Below are 23,242 nucleotides of genomic sequence, written 5' to 3' on the forward strand. Positions count from 1 at the left end.
AATAGAATTTAGGAATATATATATATATATATGGGGGGAGGAAGGGAGGGAGGGAGGGAGGGAAGGAGGGAGGTTTAAAAGAAAATGTGCCTTGTATTTCCTCATGAAAGGAAGTGTAAGAGGGTAAATGGTGGGTACTTAAGGAGGAATAGTAGAGGGAAAATATCAAAGCAGAGATCAAGAAATTCAGATGAGAAATGAGTAGTAAAGAGAGTTATATCTGTGAATAATCCAAATTTAGAGAAGTTAGACAGGTAAAATTATTAAGGTATACAGGTTAGGGAAGGCATCTATAGATCTGGAGTATAAGTGAATTAGTATGTGGTAGATTCAGAGACCAGAGGGAAAAGATACATGTAATTAAAGTAAGAAGTTACCCCAAGGTTTAAAACAGATAAGCAGAGAAGTATTCACCTAGAAACAGTACTATAATTCCCCCCAACCAGCTGACTGAAATTGATTTTTGTTCTTTAGCTTATCTGGTTTTAAAGTTCACAGTTTCTATACTCAGAGAAAAGACAGTGGAAAGCATTTATAACTATACACAAGATTTAAAAAATAATTATTTTGAAGTTCATTAGTACATGCCTTTTTTTTTTTTTTTTTTTGAGGTAGTATCTCAGTCTAGTTCAGGCTGGCCTGGAATTCACTATGTAGTCTCAGGGTGGCCTTGTACTCACGATGATCCTCTTACCTCTGCCTCCCGAGTGGTGGGATTAAGGGCATGCGCCACCACGCCCGGTTACTATACATGCCTTTTTAAATGTTAAATTTATTTATTTATTTATTTATTTTACTGACAACTTCCATAATTGTAGATAATATCCCATGGTAATTCCTTCCCTTCTCCCACTTTCCGCTTTGAAACTCCATCATATCCCCCTCTCCCCAATCAGTCTCTTTTAATTTGATGTCATTTTCTTTTCCTCCTATTAAATGCACACCTTTTTTAATTCTCAAAATTGGCTGTTTATTCTTCCCTACCCTTACATGTCAATACCTTGAATAAAGCCTTCCAGTATGAGCTAAAAAAGTTGTCAACTTGATCTGTAAAACGTGATTTCCTGTAAGAAGATGATTCATGCATAATATCAATATCTTTAATTTTTATGGGAGAAATTTTATTTTCTACCTATGTAATTGTCAAGGCAAAATGAAAACAATATAATATAATAGAAATCAGGCAAGATCTTGTTCCTATCTTAGAGAAAATGTGCCCCCCCATAGCATTTGAAATAATTTTTCTTTTTTTGATTATAGGGTTATGCGCCACCACCTAAAAATGGGATTGAACAGAAGCGCCCTGGACGCCCCTTGAATATTACGTCTTTAGTTAGGTTGTCATCAGCTGTGCCAAATCAGATTTCTATTTCATGGGCATCTGAAATTGGAAAGGTAAGGGGCTCTTCTGTGAGTGTCATAAGAGGGTCTCAACTCAGTAATTCCACTGGCAGTTGACTTATTTTCTCTTATGTTCTTAGCTTCGTCAATTTGATTCTTGATGCTGTGACAGAATATCTGATAGAAGCAGTATAAGTGAAGAGATGCTTATTTAATTCATAATCTTGAGAGGGTTAGGTCCATCTTGGTGGGGAAATCATGGTAACAGGCTTTGGTGATGATAGCACGAGGAAGCTCCTTACACATATCTCAGTGAACCAGGAAATAGAGTGTACCGGAAGCATGGATGGGCTGTAAAACTTTCAGTCCTGTCCCCTGCGACCCACTTCCTCTAGCAAGTCTCCATGTATGAAGGGTTCTCATACAGTGCCATCAACTGGGAACCAAGTGTCCAAACAGATGAGCCTATGGGGGCCCTTTTGTGTTAAAACCACAACACTTCATTTCTTTAAGTTTTGTTTCCATTTTAAAAAGAAAGAAATGTGTGTGTTTCTATTCCTTAAGGTAATAGTTTTATTATAATTGTGTATGTGAGTGGTTTACAGTGTTTGAGTACTTATGAATGAAAGAAAATCAGTTTAATCATTCAATTCCTGTATATATGTATATGTGTGTATATGTATGAATATGTATATACACATACATACATCCACACACATATATGTATGTATGTATGTATGTGTAATGTGTATGTATGTATACATACAAATATTTCAGACATATGTGAGCATCTTGTTAAAAATAGCCCAATTGGATTTTTTTGCTTTGTATCTTCAGCTTAATGAATCGGGTTTTCTGCAGATGTTCAGTCTCAGAATGTATCAACATCAGTTTTGAGATATGGCTAAAGTAAAAGGAAGTTTACATTTTAGTTAGGTGACTATATGACAAATTATGGAAAAATATTTAATTTTTTTTATTTTAGAGACCAAAAAGGCAGATAGAAAAAGAATGGGCACGCCATGGCCTCTACCCACTACAAACTAACTGCAGATGCATGCACCCCCTTGTGCCTCTGATTTATGTGGGTACTGGGGAATTGAACTGGGGTCCTTAGGCTTTGCAGGCAAACATCTTAACTGCTAAGCCATTTTCCCAGCCCAAAATTATGGAAAATTTTGTGAACATCAACCGGACTATTCCTCTTTTGTGGAAATAAACAATATTCTTGTGTTGTGGACAGAGATATTGAGGCATATTTTTATAGTGAGATTCTTCTATCCATCAAGATAATTGAAGATTTGGAAATAAGTAACTTCTGGTCATATTTGTGAAGGAATTTCTAGATTGAATTAAGATGGAAGAGCCACCCTAAACATGGACATTGCTTTTGCATGGCCCAGGGTCCTGGACCAAATAAAAAGGAGAAAGCTAATACAGGCATCCACCTCTCTCTGCTTCCTGACTGAGGTTGCACTGTGACCAGCTGTCTCATGCATTCCCCACCGATGGGATGTAACTGAGAGCCAAAAAAAAAAAACCCTTGAAGTTGCTTTGGTCAGGTATTTTGTCACTGCCTTTAATCTCAGCACTCAGGAGGCTGAGAGAAGATCACCATGAGTTCAAGGCTAGCCTGAGACAACATAGTGAATTCCAGGTCAGCATGGGTTAGAGTGAGACCCTATCTCAAAACACAAAAACCAAAACAACAAAAAGACACATTTGATAACCACATGTCCATAATTACCAAAATTGGATGCTTTCAAAGTAATAAGTGATTAAAAAATTTTAGCCAGGCTGGGCATGGTGGTGCATGTCTTTAATCCCAGTACTAGGGAGGCAGAGGTAGGAGGATTGCCATATGTTCAAGGCCACCCTGAGACTATGTAGTGAATTTCAGGTCAGCATAGGCTGGATTGAGATCCTACTTTGAAAAACAAAAATAAAAATAAAAAGTAGCTGTGTATGGGGTAGTACACATCTTTGACCCTAGCACTTGGGAGGCACAGGTAGGAAGATTACTCCCTGTTAAGTTGAGGCTAGCCTAGAGCTACAGAATTAGTTCCAGGTCAGCGTGGAATAGGGTGAGACTCTACCTTGAAGAAACAAACAAACAATAAAATAATTTTAGAATGAAGAATTCATTATCATCTTGAAGAATTCTAGTATATGTTGTCTCCATTTCAGCCATAGATGTTCCTATGAAAGTTACTTTGAATGTTAGTTTTTAAAACTAGAGTTTCTTAGATTAGTTTTTATGTTTAAAAAAAGAAGAAAATACTGTCTTGTTCTTAAAGCAGATTATCTTTTTTTGTAGAATTACTCCATGTCTGTATATCTTGTACGACAGCTCACATCAGCCATGTTATTACAGAGATTAAAAATGAAAGGTATTAGAAACCCTGATCATTCCAGAGCACTAAGTAAGTAATGTTTGTAAGATTGAGCATATGAAATGATAAAATGGGCAGAATATTCTCACATACAAATGACAATATTTAAAATTTGTCATAGCATATATGTATTTGTTTTCTTACACAATTTACCACAGTATATATGCATAGCTTGTATTAATTAGCTGGCAGAAGAAATCATAGACACTTTAGCACATACATTGTAGTTTTCAACCATCAGTGGAAATAAAGAATATGTCTTTTTTTTTTGTTTGCAAGTTTTAGCAATCATTGGAAACAAGCAATGTAGCATAATAACCAGTATGTGGCTGGGCATGCTGACATAACACTTTTAATCCCAGTACTTGGGAGGCAGAGGTAGGAGGATCACTATGAGTTGTAGGCCAACCTGGACTAGAGTGAGACGCTACCCTTGTAAAACAAAACAAAAAGAGCCAGTATGTATTAGAACAGCACTGCAGCTCCTGATACTGCTGTTCCAGTTTCTTCTCCTAATTGATATTTTGTTCTTCAATCCTAAAACAACTTTTCATTTGTAACTCCTCTTTACCAACAGTCCTGATTTTAAAAAGAAATCTTAAAAATTCAACATTTGATCTGGGGTTTAAACATTCATAATTCAAGGCAGTTTGGCTGTACTTTCAGTTTTATATTTGGTGTTTCTTAACTCATTTGAAGATTTGGCATTCTTTTAAAATATTTTTCTATACTGCTCATGTCACCGTCAATTTGACAGTTTTTTTTCTTCTCCTGTTTTAAAGTTAAAGAAAAACTTACTGCAGATCCTGATAGTGAAATTGCAACCACTAGTCTTCGGGTGTCCTTGATGTGTCCTGTAAGTAAAGCCCCATACCTTCTGGCCAGTTTGACCTTTTTTGTTGTTGCTGTGCTTTAAAGGGATGGATATGTGTGGATATGTGTCAAAGTCAAAGGACAACCTCAAGTTGGTGTTTTATTTTAATACTTTATTTATTTTAAGAGAGAAAGAGAGGGAATGGACCCTGCAGGGCCTCAAGCCACTGAAAATGAGCTCTAGATGCACACATGCCACTATGTGCATATGGCCTGTGTGGGCAATGGGCAATGAAACAGTGTCCTTAAGGCTTCCCAGGCAAGTGCGTTAAGCCCTCTTTCCAGTCCAAGGTGGTGTTTTGAGATAAGGTCTCTCTTGTTTTCCTGTTGTAAAGGCCAGAGAAGTTGATTCTCTTCATTCTGCTTCCTATTGATATAGGCATGCTGGGATTCCACTGCTTGTCTGACTTTTCAAGTGTTCTGGGGATTTGAACTCTGATTGTCAGAATCGTAAAGCAAGTGCTTGTAAACACTGGTCCATCTTTGCAGCCCCCCCCCAATTTTTTACCCTTTTTAAAAAAATTATTAATTTGAGTGAAAGAGGCAAAGAGAGAGGGAGAGAATGGGCGCAACAGGGCCTTCAGTCACTGCAAACAAACTCCACATGCATGTGCCACCTTGTACATTTTGCTTATATGGGTCCTGGGGTTTCAAACCTGGGTTCTTTGGCTTTATTGGCAAGCACCTTAACCACTAAGCCATCTCTCCAGCACCCCAATATTACTTTTTATAAATGACTTAATTTTCCATGAAAGTAAAGGTAGGAGTAAATGACAAATTTTGATAACATTCTAAACTTTTGTTTTATTTTTGGATTGTCATGAATAAGCATTATATTTCTTTGTATTCTTCAGACAACAGCAAACCTGTTTGTATGAAAGAAATAAAATAGCCTTACCTCAGAAAATCTGTTATAATTAACACTCCACAGTTTAATAAGCATATATTAAGAACTGGGTGCTTTTTAAAAAATATATTTATTTTTATTCATTTATTAGAGATAGAGAGAGGGGGGAGAGAGATACAGTGAGTGAGAATGGGCATGCCAGGGCCTCTAGCCACTGCAAATAAACTCCAGATGCATGGACTACCATGTGCATCTGGCTCACATGGGACCTGGAGAATCGAATCTGGGTCCTTAGGCTTCTCAGGCATGTGCCTTAACTGCTAAGCCATCTCTCCAGCCCAAGAACTGGCTGCTTTTATAAGAGGATATATTGAAAAATAGCAGTAACATTTACTAGGGTCTGATAACTGCTAACTCATGGTCTTATTTCAGTGAGTTAGGATTTGTGTGATGTATTTGTAGTGTATAATCAGATTGCACAGCAATTTTTTATTTTATATTTTATTGCTTAGAGAAATCACTTAGAAGCACAGCTGTGCATGCAGTGAAATCACTTTGTAATTTTGAAATCCTCTTTGCTTTACTCTAAGCTGACTGTGGGAGTAAATACTGAGAACTTGGTGTGAAGTTGTTAGAAAGTGGGTATTCTACTTTGAGAGATAAAACTAACTCCTGAAGTGATGGGAAATGTCAGGAATAATGAATTAAGGCATCTTTGGAATGGATGTATAAGGAAGCCTTTTCATAAGAAAAACTGGATTTAAGAATTTATAGTGTCACTGGGGGTAATTTTTGATGACTTCCCATCATCATGAGAAATGTACTTTTTTGTTAATGGAGAGAAAGTTGTGTCAGAAAAGAAAGTGGTTTGTTGAGTTCCTACTAACATTAACTATTAAGCATGCCTTTGTGGAACAGTTCTTACTTTGCAAGTGAGGAAGTTAAGATACAGTAGAGGTGGCTAACTCAAACCATAGACTTACTGATAGAAGCAGAGTAAGTTCATTTCAGTCTATTACCTGGTTTTGTTTTCAAAAACTACCACCATGCCAGGTGCCTTCAATCCCAGCACTTGGGGGGTAGTGGCAGGAGGATCGCTGTGAGTTTGAGGACATCCTGAGACTGCATAGTGAAGTCCAGGTCAGTCTGGACTAGAGTGATACCGTCCCTCAAAAAAAACAAAAATGAACCCCAAAACTACCACCAGATTGTACTAATAATATCCTGATTCTAAGTCGTCACCTGCTAGCCTAGAAAATGCTATTGTTGCAGTGATCTCACTGAATTTTTATTATTAAAATTTTAAATATTTATTTATTTGAGGGTGATGGGCACACCAAGGCCTTCTTTCACTGCAAATGAACTCTAGGCACATGCACCACTTTGTGCATCTGGCTTTATGAGATTACTGTGGAATTGACACCAGGCTGTTAGGCTATCAGACTTAGCAAGCAAGCGGCTAAACCATCTTTCCAGCTCCTATTGTTGATTATTTAAAAATTAATTTTACTGAGCTGGAGAGATGGCTTAGCGGTTAAGCGCTTGCCTGTGAAGCCTAAGGACCCCGGTTCTTGGCTCGGTTCCCCAGGTCCCACGTTAGCCAGGTGCACAAGGAGGCGCACGCATCTGGAGTTCGTTTGCAGAGGCTGGAAGCCCTGGCGCGCCCATTCTCTCTCTCCTTCTATCTGTCTTTCTCTCTGTGTCTGTCGCTCTCAAATAAATAAATAAAAAATTAAAAAAAAAACTTGATCTTGCCAACAACTTTGTTTAAAAAAAATTAATTTTACTGAAAAATAATAGTTATGTGAAATCAGGATTATATAGAAACTGGAAACCTCTGTGGTTATACTTGAGGAGTGGGAGGTGTTAATGACTGTAGTGATGAAGGTTCTGGTGGATGGGTGTTTAGAGCTGTAAAATAGCTAGCATACTCTGCTCACAAGCTCTGTGTAAACTTCAATCATAAGATTTTATTTATTTAATTAATTAATTTATTTCTGAGGTAGGGTCTCACTCTAGCTCAGGATGACCTGGAATTCACTATGACTACAGGGTGGCCTCAAATTCACTGTGATCCTCTTACCTGTCTGTCCCTCCCAAGTGCTGGGGTTAAAAGCATGCGCCATCCTACTTGGCTTGAGTTTTTATTTTATTTTTATGAGTTCTCTTTTGTGGTTGTTTTTGAGGTAGAGTTTCACTTTAGCCCACCTGACCTGGAACTCACTCTGCAGCTCCAAGCATGCCTTGACCTGAAGGCCTATCCTACTACTGCTCCCAAGTACTGGGATTAAAGGTATACATCACTACACCTGCCTTTCAAGTATGAATTCTTTCTTTTTTTTTTCTTCTCTTTTCTTTTCTTTCACTCTAGCTCAGGTTGACCTGGAATTCACTATGTAGTCTCAGGGTGGCCTGCCCCGGCCAGTGAGGGATTGAACAAGGACCCGAGGGGAAGTTAACCTGAATGGGAAGAGGCAAAATGACACAAGGAGTTTCTGGTCAAGGCCTCGAGAGTTTATTGTTACATGTAGGTTTATATAAGGTTGTAGGGGGAAGGGGATGTAATCAGGCCAAAAATCACAGAGTTACTGGCTAATCTCTGTTTCTTTATCAGTTACCAGCAGCACAGGGGTGGGGGGGCTTATCACCCAAGGGTACGATTTCCTCATTTCTGGTAACTGAGCATTTAGATGAGGAGATAGAGATTTAACTTGCTATATGGTGGTTTCTGTCAACATGGCCGAGGTTAAGGCTCATAGCTCCCAACATCTCCTCCCTTCTTTTATACGAAAAGAGGGGGAGGCTTGCTATGCAACAGTGGGCATTAACCAACTGGGGGAGTAGTGACCTGACTCTTCCCATGGGATGTCTTTTTCCCACACTCTTGGCCCTTGGTACCTTTTGTGGAGGGGAGGCAGGGCCTATGTGATAACAGTTATGGTACCAACCTCCATGCAAGTCAGGTTTTTCTCTCAGGGAATCCAGAAGCGGTCAGAAAGGGACCTTCCTCTGCAGTGCTTTGCCTCGCACCCACATTGGTGCCCATATCGCACTCACTTTATTGTGAGCCGATATGCATAGGTCTGAATCCTATGCAGCTCCTAAAGGAGGGGTAGCTATTTGGCCATAAGACAAGTAGACTGCGGCGATAGAAGAGGTGTAGAAGACAGTAGCATAGTAAATGAGTACAGAATGTAAGATCAAGGAAGAGTGGCAGCTGCAGGTGGGAGGTCTTCAGTGGCAACGCCTTGATCTGCCAGCTCCAGTCTGTGATAACGGACCTGCAAGGGCTGCATCTTAATGGCTTCAATCTGACATGATTCTATTTATAGTAACAGGTCCGATTGTAAATAAGAGGATTAAGATAAGTAAAGGCCCTAGTACTGTTGGCAACCAGGAAAAGAAAGGGGATTTTGCCCAAAGTTGAGAGGAGTAGGGACCATATCGAGAATGCAACTCTTGACTAAGTTTTTGTAAATTTTTTATGTTTTCTTCAATGATTCTGGATTCATTGGCATAGAAGCAGCACTCCTCTTGGAGAGCCATACATGTTCCTCCTTTTCCTGCTGTAAGGAGGTCGAGAACACATCAGTTTTGTAGGGCAACCTTGGTTAGGGAGGTGATCTGTCTCTGGAGTGATTCAAGACTATTAGTGGTGGAGTCAATCATCTGTTATAGTTTTTCAGAAAATTGGCTGGCAGAATACAAGGAGTGCCCCAATGCTCAAGGTGATCCTTTTACCTGGGCCTCCTGAGTGCTGGGATTAAAGGCAGGCGTCGCCATACCTGGCCAAGCATGAATTCTTTTGAGTGTTTTTACATTATCTTTTTCTTCCCTCTCATATTCAATTAAAAATATTAGTTTCAAACCAATTATCGTTTTGCTAATAAAAGCCATTAAATTGTAACCTTTAAAAATTTTGATTTACCTGGGCTGGAGAGATGGCTTAGCGGTTAAGTGCTTGCCTGTGAAGCGAGGCTCAATTCCCCAGGACCCACGTTAGGCAGATGCCCAAGGGAGCTCATGCGTCTGGAGTTTGTTTGCAGTAGCTGGGAGCCCTGGCGTGCCCGTTCTGTCTGTCTGTCTGTCTGTCTGTCTGTCTGTCTCTCTCTCTCCCCCACCTCCTCTCTGTCACTCTCAAATAAATAAATATAAATAAACAAAAAATTAGAAAAATTTTTGATTTACCTTGGTATACTTAGTATACATGGATTGCTGATTGTGGTCTAAGCATGTCCCTATATGAGGAGTGAACTCATGTCACCTTTATCTTTTATGTATTAGACTGTCAGGGAGAATGGGCTTCTATAGGGCTGGAGAGATATAGCCCCAGTGGTTAAAGGCACTTTTCAAGACTGGCACCTCGGTTTTAATTAATTCCCCAGTCCCCATGTAAAGCCAAGCATAGTGTGGTGAATGTGTCCTAAGGTTGTTTACAGAAGCAGGGTGTCACATTGAAAGAATGTGCTTCTACAGAGTGTGCCTGAGAGTACCTATTGCCTGGAACCTACTTGAGTTTTTTTATTTCCCCAAGGTAGGGTCTCGAACTCATGGTGATCCTCCTACCTCTGCCTCCGGAGTGCTGGGATTAAAGGCATGTCCCACCAGGCCCCGCTCCCTATTTGATATTTTAAGAGCCCTTTCTAAGAAAGAAGTTAAAGATGTACTTTGAATTATATAATGTTAGTTTTGTAAATCATTTCCTAGAGCTCTTTTCTCTGTAAGCAGATTGGCATTCCTCATGAAAACAATATAAAAACAAAGATTAGATTTTCACTAGTAGCAAGTAAACCCCAGGCCTCATAAGCTAATCACTCAGCTGTACTCTATCTCCTTTTATTTATTTATTGGGTTTTCGAGGTAGGGTTTCACTGTAGTCCAGGCTTACCTGGAATTCACTATGTAGTCTCAGGGTGGCCTTGAACTCACGGCAATCCTCCTACCTCTGCCTCCCGAGTGCTGGGATTAAAGGCATGCGCCACTATGCCTGGCACCCTATCTCCTTTTATTTTCTTAAATGTTTTATTTTCATTTACTTATTTATAAGAGAGAGAGAGAGAAAGAGATAATGGGTGCTCCAGAGCTAGTCATTACAGACAAATTCCAGACACATGCGCCACCATGTACATCTGCCTTCATGGGTTCTGGTGAATTGAACCTTGAGCCCTTAGATCTTCTCAGGCTTGTGCCTTAACCATCTCTCCAGCCCCCTTCTATCTTATTTTTAAAACTATTTAAATGCCTTTTGTTCTCTGCTGTTAGATTCTAGATACCCATGGCATAATCTCTTGTAAAGAAGGAAAAACAAGAGAAAGTACATACTATCAGAAATCTTTTGGTCTAAATAAGTTATATTCTGCTTCATGCTTACTAGATCTTTGTTTCCTTTTTTGAGGTAGGATTTCACTGTAGTCCAAGGGTGACCTAGAATTCACTATGTAATCCCATGGTAGCCTTGAACTCAGGGCGATCCTCCTACCTCTGCTTCCCAAGGCCCCGGTTTAAAGGCTTGTGCCACCACGCCAGGAAATCTTCTAGTTCTTTTTGTTATGTTTTGTTTCAGGAAAAGTCTAACTGTAGCCCAGACTGATCTCTAGCTCATGAAGTTCCTCCTATCTCAGCATCCCAAGTGCTGAGATTATTGTGCAAACCACCATGCCCAGAAGAAATCACTCACTTAAGGTCTCTCTTAGAATCCTAGTTAGATTATTAGGTTGGACAGGATAGCCAGTAATGAGGATGAGCTGCTAGATTTTGATCTTAGGTATGTAGTTTTCTACTTTTGTAATGTTAATACTTTTTTTTTTTTTAATCTCCTCTGGGTGCTACTGGAATTATTTAGAAAGTTCTAACTCTTCACATGCAGGTGAAATTATATAGGCATTGGTTACTACTTATGTTTATTTAGCTAAATTATTTTCTTACTCAATTACAAAATAACTACATTCTTATTTTACCAGACTTAGAAATTCCTGATTGGCTAAAAATGTAAAACAGAACATGCTAAAAATTCTACCCACGCATAGTCCTTCTTTGTTCTCTTTCTCTTCTCTTCTTTTCTAGCCTTTATTCATTCTACCACCTGGTGAATTAATACTAACATGAGCTAGTGTTGTGCTAAAATTGTAGGATTACAGAGAGTAAATAGACAAAGACCCTGTGTTTATGGAGCATGAGATTTTTTTTCTTTTGGTCAGAAGTAATGGTTGTGGAAATATTTTTTGTAAAGTACATACATGGGGAGGTTTAAGGCTTCTCCAAGGAAACCTGATCTGATACAATTCACATATTGTGCAGGGCATGGTGGTGCATGCCTTTAATCTGAGCACTCGGGAGGCAGAGGTAGGAGGATCTCTGTGAATTTGAGGCCACCCTGAGACTACCTAGTGAATTTCAGGTCATCCTGCGCTAGAGTAGATCCTACCTCACCAAAACAGAAACAATAATGTACATATTATATGTCAGTAGACCTCTACTAGTAATTGGAGTATTAATTAGAACACTTACGTTATATATATAAGTATGCTGAGAAATTAACATTTGCTTTCATATTAGTATACTATCTCCATAAACAAATGAAACATTTTTAGTTCATGTAACACATATAAAGCTGCCTTTTTTCTCAAATAAAGAGCTCCTGGCTTGAGAGGTCACATAGTGGTTAAGACACTTGCCTGTGAAGCCTAAAGACCCAGGTCCAGTTCCCCAGTACCATATGTAAGCCATATGTACAAGGTAGTCCATGTGTCTGGAGTTACTTTGCAGTGCAGTAGGCCTTGCCATACCTATTCTCTCCCTGACTGCCCCTGCCCCCAAATAGGTAAAAAATAATAAAAAGAGGGATGGAGAGATGGCTTACCAGTTAATGCACTTGTCTGCAAAGCTAAGGACCCAGGTTCAATTCCCCAGTACCCACAAAAGCCAGATGCACAAGGTGGTACATCCTTTTGGAGTACCTTTGCAGTGGCTGAAGGCCCTGGCATGCACATATTCATTCATTCATGCTCTCTCTCTTTCTCGAAAATGAATAAATAATTAAATAAAAGAGCTTTTATAAATAACAAATTCTATCCTATAAGTCACGAAATAAAGTTTAAGATTAGAGAAATGTAATCCACAGCAGTCTTTCAGATATTTGTACAGGTCATCCAAAATCTAGGAGTTGTAACACTTGTACTGACATATGAATTCATATGTATTAATAAATTAGAAGGTTCTTCAGTGGAAGGTAGTTTGTCAATGTCATAAAAGTCACAAATATGCTCCTTCTTTGACCCAGAAATTTTGTTCTGTGGTATCTAGTCTAACAGTGTAATGATAAGATTCGAAATAATTTTAATTTTTATCACTGATGATGAAAATTGTTATGCTTTTGTATAATGTAAGTGCTCTATATGTTGATTTATGTATAGTCATCATATTGGGTAATAGAAGTAACATGGAATTGTGTATAAAATATGTGTCACAGACAGATGTTGTTGGGATGAACCTCTAAACCAGACATAGTTTATGGGAGGAATGAGATTAGTTTGAAGCTTACAGATCCAGGAGAAGTTTCATAATGGTGAAAGAAGCTGGCCTCCACACAGAGAGAAAGACCACCAGCAGTACCACAAACATCACACTCTGGGAACCCAAGGCAGAGCTCAAGGACATTTGCATACCTTAAACAGGAAACAGATTCACCATCCATTAATCTTTTCAGTCTATAAAACAGGAATGTCCTTACTTGGCAGAGGTTCTTGGAATTATGACCCATTTCACTCATTCTTTAAAAAATATTTATTGGAGGGGAGGGAAGTAGGGAGGGGTACAGAAAGAGGGAAAGAGAATATGGCCTTCAGTCATTGTAAACTAGATGCAAATGTCACCTTGTGCATCTGTCTTGACATGTGCCCTGGGGAATTGAACGTGGGTCTTTTTGCTTTGTAGGTAAGCACCTTAACCACTAAGCCATCCCTCTAGGTCCACTCATTTTTTTTATGTTCTGAAACCAGTATCATTTATGTAAGAACACAATTATATTTTAAATTTAGGGATAAATGACCTTGAATGGTAGGGATTATTTATTTTAAGACTTTGTATCTTTATCATTTAGTCTTTACTACAGGTATTTTTTTCATTGTTTTAATGTAAAGCAGTTGGATGATTGTTTTTTATATATGCAAATTTTTAGAACATTTTTTAAAAGTTTTTATTTTTTGTTTTTCGAGGTAGTGTCTCTCTAGCTCAGACTGATCTGGAATTCACTATGTAGTTTCAGGGTGGCCTCAAACTCATGGCGATCCTCCTACCTCTGCCTCCCAAGTGCTGGGATTAAAGGCGTGCACCACCATGCCCGGCTAATTTTTATTTATTTATTTGGTGGGGGGGGGGCATAGGGAAAGAATGGCATGCCAGGGCATTCAGCCACTGCAAACAAACTCCAGGTGCATGTGTCACCTTGTGCATCTTGCTTACATGGGTTGTGGGGAATCAAACCTGGGTCCTTTGGCTTTGCAGGCAAGTACCTTAACCACTAAGCTATCTCTGCAGCCCACAGTCGTCTTTAAGATTGTTAATGTGTTTGGCAATAGTAGTTTTAATAACCTAAAACCAGACTCAGTGTCTGTAAATTTTAATCTTGATTCGCTTTTTATATTTTAAATCACATATCTTTATGTTTTCTATCTTTGGTCAAGCACATCAGTCTATTACAAATTTAACTTTGATCAAACTCTCTGGGTATCAGCAGCAGAATGCATCTAACCTTATGTCGGTAGCCAAGTTCTAGCAAAATTTTTTTTGTAGTCTTTTTTTTTTTTTTCTTAGCAAGTTCATAAGCAAGCCTCCAAATATAATTTTCTTTGTATTTAGCATTTTATTGTTCTGTTTTTCTTTTGTGTCTTGTTTTTAAAGGTAGGGTCGCATTCTAGCTCAGGCTGACCTGGAACTCACTCTGTAGTCTCAGAGTACCATTGAAGTCACAGCAATCCTCCTGCCTCTGCCTCCCGAGTGCTGGGATTAAAGGCATGTGTCACCATGCCTGGCTTGTACTTAGCATTCCAATTTATTTTATTTTTAGAGAGATGGGGGGGGGGTCATGGAAAGAATTGGCACACCAGGGCCTCAGCCACTGAAATTGAACTCCAGACACTGTACCACCTAGTGGGCATGTGTGACCTTGCATTGCGTCACCTTTGTGTATTTGGCAAACCTGGGATCTGGAGAGTAGAACATGGTTCCTTAGGCTTCATAGGCAACTACCTTAATTGCTAAGCCACCTCTCTAGCCCTGTACTTAGCATTTTTAAACTCTCAGCCAGAATGGTTCATAAAATTTGGCTTATTCCTCTGGAAGGCATCTTCAGTTGTAACTACCGAGTCCATATCCATTTTTCTAGAACAAAAGGCTTGTTTGTTTGTATTCGATGTAGGGCCTCACTCTAGCCCATGCTAACCTGGAGTTCACTATGTAGTGTCAGGGTGGCTTCGAATTCACAGCGAGCCTCCCACCTCTGCCTCCCGAATGCTGGGATTTTTAAAAGACCAAAATCCACATGGTCAGATTAATCACTGAAAAACACAACACTTTTGGTGCCAATTTGTGTTGTAGTTAGTTCCACATTGTTTGGATGAACCTCCAAACCCTGTACAGCTTATGGGAGGATTGGGATTTATTTGAAGCTTACAGATCAAGGGGACTTTTCATAATTACAAAAGAAGCTGCTCCCCTTTACCCACTCCACAAGCAAGCACACTGTGGGAACCCCAGGTAGAGTTCATGCACTCTATACCTTAGGTTAGAAACAGACTCCCACCCCCAACACCTTAGGGCTGTACCCCAGGATCTACCCACAGTGACATCCTTCTGCCACTTGGCTGGAGGTCTTAAGTTACTAGCTTTAATCAACTCCTGAATCTACTGGAAGATATCCGTTCAAAGTATGACAATATGTCACCACTTTTGGAGAAAAGTTTTCTAACATACATTTATTTATTTATATTTTCAAGCACAGTTGGAGGGAGGGAAGGTGAGAGAGGGAGAATATGGTCAACACAGGACCTCCTGCTACTACAAACAAACTCCAGATGTATGGACCACTTTGTGGGTTTTATGTGGTTATTGTGAAATTGAACCTAAGCTGGTAAAGGCTTTGTAAAAGCAGGTACCTTGAACCACTTAACCATCTCTCTGGACCTCTGCTGTCTTAAAAAAAAGTTTTTTGTTGTTGTTGTTGTTGTTTGTTTATTTTTATTTATTTGAGAGCGACAGAGAGAGAGAGAGAGAGAGTAAATAGCAGATACAGAATGGGCACGTCAGGACCTCCAGCCACTGCAAACAAACTCCAGATGCATGTGCCACCTTGTGCATGTGGCTTCGTGGGTCCTGGAGAATTGAGCCTTGAACTGGGGTCCTTAGGCTTCACAGGCAAGCACTTAACCATTAAGCCATCTCTCCAGCCCCTGTGCTGGCATTTTAAGATTGTGATGAGTGCCCGTCTTCCCTTTGAGGGTTTGTTCTCCTATCTGAACTCACTTCTATGCTATTTCCTTGTTTTGCAGTTGGGAAAGATGAGACTGACAATCCCATGCCGTGCAGTGACTTGTACACATCTGCAGTGTTTTGATGCTGCACTTTATCTACAAATGAATGAGAAGAAGCCCACCTGGATTTGTCCTGTTTGTGACAAAAAAGCTGCCTATGAAAGTCTGATATTAGATGGGTAAGTTTATCTCTGGATGTGCAATTAGAAAACTAGTACAAAACAAAGTGTGAGAAGGGGTGAAAAGTAAATGTAGTCAATTTATATAGCTACTAAGTTCAAACTGTGGTGGGTGCTCAGGTTATTCTGACTTTTGAGCCCAACTTCTAAACATTATTTCTTCTGTTGTGCATGTAAAAATTCAGAAAATTGTATGAGCTAAATTTTAATAAGTGAGATGTCCTTTCTAAAAATGATAGTCAAAAATATAACATGCCATTGAAAAGAAAAATAAGTGAAATGATTTGGATTTGTCTAATGTGTTTATACTGTCCTGGAGCTTTTAATATAAGCTTGTGCTTGCCTTTTTCATGTAACAGTACTTAAGGTATGTGTTCCATGTCAGCAGCTGGATCTAAAGGGCTGAATATCATTTGAGAGAATAAAAATTTGTGCCTTATTAAGTACAATGAAGTTCTTAATCCTTTCCCCCCCTCCCCAAGGTAGGGCCTTAAGAGTTTATTTTTCTGAGCCGGGCCTGGTGGCACACGCCTTTAATCCCAGCACTTGGGAGGCAGAGGTGGGAGGATCATCGAGAGTTCGAGGCCACCCTGAGACTACGTAGTTAATTCCAGGTCAGTCTGGACCAGAGTGAGACCCTACCACGAAAAACCAAAAAAAAAAAGTTTATTTTTCTGAGTCTGGTTCATTTTGTTGAATGCCATGATTTCCCATTCTACCACTTTTTCTTTTTCCCTTTTTTTTCTCCCAAGGTAGGGTCTTGCTCTAGCCCAGGCTGACTTGAAATTCACTCTGTAGTCTCCAAATGGTGATCCTCCCACTTCTGCCTCCTAAGTGCTGGGATTAAAGGCATGTGCCACCACTCCCAGCTTGCTTTTTTTTTCTTTTAAAGACACTCTCTACAGTGGGAGAGAGGGAGTTAATGGGTATGTATGGATGTACCAGGGTCTCTTGTCTACAAACTCCCATTGCATGTGCCACATTGTGCATATGGTTTTACATGGGTACTCTTGGCATGTGTGCCAACATGTAGATCCGGCTTATGTGGGTATGGGCAAGCTCCTTAACCAGTGCACCCTTCCATTTTTAAAATTTCAAAATACTAAGCCGGGCTTGGTGGCACACGCCTTTAATCCCAGCACTCGGGAGGCAGAGGTAGGAGGATTGCTGTGATTTCGAGGCCCTGAGACTCCATAGTGAATTCCAGGTCAGTCTGGGCCAGAGCAAGACCCTACCTTGAAAAAACAAACAAAAAAAAAAACCAAAAATTAAAATATTTTATTTATTTCTTTGAGAGAGAGAGATAAAGAGACAAGGGGTGAGGGTGAAAATGTGTTTACCATGGTCCCTAGCCACTACAGATGAACTCCAGATGCATGTGCCACCTTGTGTATCTGGCTTTATGCAGGTCCTGGGGAATCAAGCCTGAACTCTTTGGCTTTGCAAGCAAGCGCCATAACTGATAAGTCATCTTTCCATCCCTCTTTTTTTGTTAAGGTAGGGCCTCACTCTAGCCCAGGCTGACCTGCAATTCACTATGTTGTCTCGGGATGGCCTCGAACTCGTGGCAATCCTCTTACATCTGTCTCCTGAGTGCTGGGATTAAAGAAAGATGTGCGCCGCCACCATGCCCGGCTATTTTTTTTTTTATAGATAAGTGTAGTGACTAATTTATTGCATGATAATAACCATTGCCTACTTGAACTTTTTTTTTTTTTTTTTTTTTTTTACTGTGTTGGAGATTTTTCTTGACTTGTTAGCCCTAACTAGGAGTCTCTGGGTATCTCTTGGTCTTTTCATCACTGATACTATGATGATAACTCACAGAATCACTTGATTCTCTGATTGACTTAGAGATCTACAATCTAGTAGAGAATTTTTTTTGTCACTGTTAAAGCACTAGTCTAGCAAGTATGCATTGAGTTCTGTCACCATCACCACCACAACCACACATGTATACCCTCCCCAAAAGAAATTGGTTATAATAGTTGCTGTGAAATGTTGGAAACATTAAAGAGTCAGTTTGCATTGTTTTCCATATAAATCCATTCGTGACTGTAGGTACTTCTTTTTACAGGCTTTTTATGGAAATTCTCAATGACTGTTCTGATGTGGATGAGATTAAATTCCAAGAAGATGGTTCTTGGTGTCCAATGAGACCGAAGAAAGAAGCTATGAAAGTCTCCAGCCAACTGTGTCCAAAAATAGAAAGTATGTGCAAAATGACAGCAGAGAGCAAAATAGTGTGACATGTGCAACATGTTACTGTGAACCTTTACCACTAAAATGATTTTTAGAGTCTAGTTTGCTAGCTTTATCTTTTGACTATCTGTCTCATGTAATTGCCACCCATTTTTATTTCTATTTATTTACTTTTGATTTTCCAAGGTTGGGTCTTACTCTTAAGCTTACCTGGAATTCACTCTGTAGTCCCAGGCTGGTTTTGAACTCATGGTGATGAGCCTCCTACCTCAGTCTCTCAAGTGCTGGAATTAAAGGCATAATACTCCATCATGCCTGGCTTTTTTTTTTTTCTTCTCCTTTTCCTCCCCTGTTTTTTGTTTTTTTTTTTTATTTTTATTTTTTTATTTTTGTCTCAGACGTGCTTTGAACTCATCAATCCTCCTCTACCTCTGCTTCCTTGAGTTCTGGGATTAAACATATGTGCCATCACATCAGGAATGCTTTTTATCTTAATAAAAGTGCTACTTGAGTTCTGGGATTAAACATATGTGCCATCACATCAGGAATGCTTTTTATCTTAATAAAAGTGCTAAAGTGTATCATCAGCCTTTTCCCCCCACCCCCTTCAAAGGAGGGTGTCACTGTAGCCCAGGCTGACTTGAAGTGATCCTCTCACCTCTGCCTCTAAAGTGCTGGGATTGATTAAAGATGTGCACCACCACTCCTGGCATCACCCTTGTCAATAATGTTTTTCATGGGTAAAATAAGTAAAGGTTACCTAAAATAATTTTTGTTTTATTTATTTATTAGTGAGCAGAAAGAGAGTATGTGTGGGCACTCCAGGGCCTCTTGGTACTTTTAGATGAACTCCAGATGCATTTTTGACATCTAGCTTTACATGGGTACTGGGGAATTGATCCAGTAAATAGGCTTTGCAAGCAAGTGCCTTTAACTGCTGAGCTACCTCCCTGGTCCACCTAAAATAATTTTAACAGATAATACTTGTTATAAAGTGAAAAATCACATTTATATGTGAATGGGTTTTTACAAATTGTTTTCACTGTATAGATCCCTGTGTAGAGACTTAAGGGTAGGTGGTATCGTCCGTGGATGGACATGGAGGTTGGTGGGCATGGGTGAAGTTAAGGAAGTGAATGGCTTGTCTCCTGTTCATTTGTGAAAAGGAATTTTACCATTGTCTTGGTTACCCAAATGTGTACTTGTCCTTCAGTTGCTTGCACTAATGCACACTGACTGGAGAAACTGAAGGTACTTTACATAATTGAAATCGATAGGCAGTCTTAGTCTCCTTTGATCCTTTTTGTTCTAACTCTTTGACATTCTTAAAAAAAAAAGAGCAAAAAATTTAAAAAGTAAAACGACAGAATAAAACTAAAAAAGCCAGGTGTGGTGGTGCGTGCCTTTAATCCCAGCACTCGGGAGGCAGAGGTAGGAGGATTGCCATGAGTTCAAGGCCACCCTGAGATGACAGAGTGAATTCCAGGTCAGCCTGGACCAGAGTGAGACCCTACCTCGAAAAACCAAAAATAAATAAATAAATAAATAAAAGATTTTTTTTTTTTTACCAATGTTAATTGTTCTCATGTTTTTGTTACTCTTAAGAATTCATGGCAATGTTTCCCTCATTATTAATGAAAATATGGAGAGGAGTAATTTGATGAGTTGCTGTTGCTTTTCTACTGTCAGCTGACATTCATTTTTTTAAAATTATTACCTTTTTGTTTATTTTTATTTACTAATTTGAGAGAAAGAGGCGGTGGGGGGAGAGAATGGGCATGCCAGGGCCTCCAGCCACTGCAAATGAGCTCCAGATATGTGTGCCCCCTTATGCATCTGGCTAATGTGGGTCCTGGTGAATTGAGTCTCCTTAGGCTTCATAGGCAAGCACTTAACCGCTAAGCCATCTGTCCAGCCTGACATTTATTTTTTTGATAGATTATAGGGAATAATGCTGTGAAATGTTAAGTAACTTGATATGTCATTATGGACAGAGAGAACTTGGATGGTGAGGAAATTATTCATAAAGAAAGCTATAAATGTCTGAACAACCCAGGTGACAAGATTGTGGTTTTTGTTAGCATATCAAGGTGAAAATTTTTGTCAGTTTTTGCTCATGGAGAGGAGCCTACATGCACACTGTTTGATATTACCAAGATTGCAACAGTAGTGACTAGGACTTAATTGTGCCACATGTTATAATGATACGCATGTGGTGAACATATCTTGTTGTCCTATATCCTGAGATGAACTGATTCTGTCTTAATTTTTCCACATATCTGTAGAAATACATAGCTGACCAAACCATATACTTTTGTCTTTTTTTTCGAGGTAGGGTCTTGCTCTGGCCCAGGCAGACCTGGAATTCAGTATGTAGTCTCAGGTTGGCCTTGAACTCATGGTGATCCTCCTACCTCTCTCTGCCTCCCAAGTACTGGGATTAAAGGTATGTGCCACCACACCAGGCTCAAACCATATACTTTTATTTCATGTCCTGAGACCAGTTCTTGAACTCTTGAGGTCTGTCTGTACCGTGATTGCTAGGCTTGGATCACACAACAAGCAGCAGCAGCAGGATCTACCCAAGCCCACTGCTTAGACTGGGAGAGAACTGTGTATGCTTTCTGAAGGTAGCTTTTGACTTCTGTCAAGAAAGAGCAGTGAGCTGGGTGTGGTGGCATAGGCCTTTATTTAATCCCAGCACTTGGGAGGCAGAGGTAGGACGATCGCCATAACTGCAAGGCCACCCTGAGACTACATAGTGAATTCCAGGTCAGGCTGGGCTAGAATGAGACCCTACTTTGGAGGCAGACAGAGAGAGAGAGGGAGAGAGAGAGAAAGAGGAAAGAAAGAAGGAAGGAAGGAAAGGGAAGGGAAGGAATGAAGGAAAGAAAAGAAAGCAATAATTGTGACTGTCTTACCATGGAAGTATTTTAACAGAGTTCTCAAGTTAGGGAGTTCGTCTCTGTCTCTGCTGACATAGGTGGTTTCCCTGGTTAAGTATTGTTTTGCATCAGCTGCACACTTAAAAGACTTACACAGCTAGATTATTTGTGCTGCACCTTTGATGTTTTTGTTTTCCTCCTGTTTTTCTATATCCAGGTTCAAGTGTCTTCAGTAAGCCTTGTTCAGTGACTGTAGCTAGTGAAGCAAATAAGAAGAAAGTGGATATTATTGATCTAACAATAGAAAGCTCTTCTGATGAAGAGGAAGACCCTCCTGCCAAAAGGAAATGCATCTTTATGTCAGAAACACAAAGCAGTCCAACCAAAGGGTTTGTTAATTTATAGTTCACTGTTTAGAAGTAATTTCTCTTGGGATGGTTTTGTAAATGTCCCTGAGAAGTGGCATAACTATAGAAGACAACTTTAATTTGCTTTTATTCAGTTCAAATATTTTCAACTAAGCATGTTTATAGGAAGGCAAGCTTTGATTCAGAATGTATTGAACAAGCTGGGCATGGTGGCTCACACCAATCCCAGCACTTAAGAGGCAGAGGTAGGAGGATTGCTGTGACTCAGATGCCACCTTGAAACTACATAATGAATTTCAGGTTAGCCTGGGCAGAGTGAGACCTTATTCGAAAAAATGCAACACACACAGACACACACACACACAAAATGTATTGAACATTTCTGGGAAATTAGTTATTCATTTCATATTCAATACCTTTTGTTATGTTATTAAGCCTGTTTATAAGGAAATTTGTTGTATCAGGCTCATAAGAGGAAGCCTGCCATTATGATATCAAGAGTCTTACAGAGCATTTTCCATTTCTGACACTTGGCCACTTGTTAAGTGATCTTGCTTGAAATCCCTAACTTGGTTTGAACCATTTTTTTTATTTTGTAAAATGAAGTTTAATAATCTGTATTATAGGGTTACTCTCAGATTTCCAAGCGATATATAATGAACTTAGCTACAATATCAGGAACCTTTCACATATGTGCCTACATGTATATGTATAAGCATGCACACTAAATAGAAAAAATTTGAATTTGCTTGGTCTAGACATTTTATATAAATGTCTGTATATATAAGTTCTTGAATATGGTTAAGATTCTTTTTTGTAATTAAAAAAAAATTTTGATATATAGCAAGTTATACTCGTCTATCCCCTCACCACAGCCCCCGCCAACCTGATGCCCTCCCGCATGGTGTCCTCAGTCCCTGCAGAGTAGTGGGGGGTATGTGTCTCAGAGTATTACTACCTACTCTGTGCCTCTTAAACTCTTTAGCCCCTCTTCTGCATGGTCCTCTGAGCTATGGCAGGCATATTGGTAGTCTGATTTAGTGTTGAGTTCTCTGTAGCCTCTGAATTTCTGCTTTATTAGATTTTGATTGGTTACCATGTCTGTCACCATTACCCTAGATCTGGTTGTCAGACTAGCATCAAGAGTAGTATTCATGTCACCTTTTCTTCTGCAATCTCTCCTGGGCCCTGCAGATGTGGTAGACGCAGCATGGCTCATGGTGTTCAGTCGGCTATCTTGTTTTATTAATGGACCTTGGCTCTACTCTGTTGTCTCTGTCATCTGTAAAATAAAGCAGATTTCCAACTAAGTGAGAGCATCTTAGGTTAAAGGGAGCAGGCACACTTATTTGAGAGGTGGTTTTTTTTTGTTGTTTTTTTGGTTTTTTTTGCATGTGAACCCATTCTTCAGAGAGCAGTGCCACTTCTCTTTGATATCTGAGTTTTCTGTCACAGGTATGAGTCTCTCCCACTGAGTAGACCTGATAATCTAACAGTTGGTTACCCACAGAGGCTGTGTACCACTATTGCATAAGTGTGTATATGTTGTATGGCTGGGTGATTTCATACTCTGTAGGATCTCCTGCTTATTCATGTCATTGGAACTGTTTTTCTCCAGTGGATCCCAT

The 23,242-nt window shown here is 39.5% G+C and overlaps 1 protein-coding gene across 9 annotated transcripts in view; it reads left to right on the plus strand.

Annotated features, from left to right (window-relative positions):
- The window catches only part of Pias2 (protein inhibitor of activated STAT 2), a 143,622-nt gene that overhangs the window by 96,598 nt on the left and 23,782 nt on the right, over positions 1 to 23,242 (plus strand). For 8 of the 9 annotated variants that reach the window (XM_045142968.1, XM_045142969.1, XM_045142965.1 and 5 more), the window contains 6 exons: positions 1,261 to 1,395; positions 3,659 to 3,764; positions 4,517 to 4,590; positions 15,999 to 16,159; positions 18,237 to 18,370; positions 21,464 to 21,635. In XM_045142968.1, the coding sequence (XP_044998903.1) occupies positions 1,261 to 1,395; positions 3,659 to 3,764; positions 4,517 to 4,590; positions 15,999 to 16,159; positions 18,237 to 18,370; positions 21,464 to 21,635 (782 nt within the window). The remainder of the gene's footprint in view (positions 1 to 1,260; positions 1,396 to 3,658; positions 3,765 to 4,516; positions 4,591 to 15,998; positions 16,160 to 18,236; positions 18,371 to 21,463; positions 21,636 to 23,242) is intronic. The other variant, XM_045142971.1, reaches the window with a different exon arrangement.

Source organism: Jaculus jaculus, chromosome 2 (assembly GCF_020740685.1).
Source record: "Jaculus jaculus isolate mJacJac1 chromosome 2, mJacJac1.mat.Y.cur, whole genome shotgun sequence".
NCBI classification, from domain to species: domain Eukaryota; kingdom Metazoa; phylum Chordata; class Mammalia; order Rodentia; family Dipodidae; genus Jaculus; species Jaculus jaculus.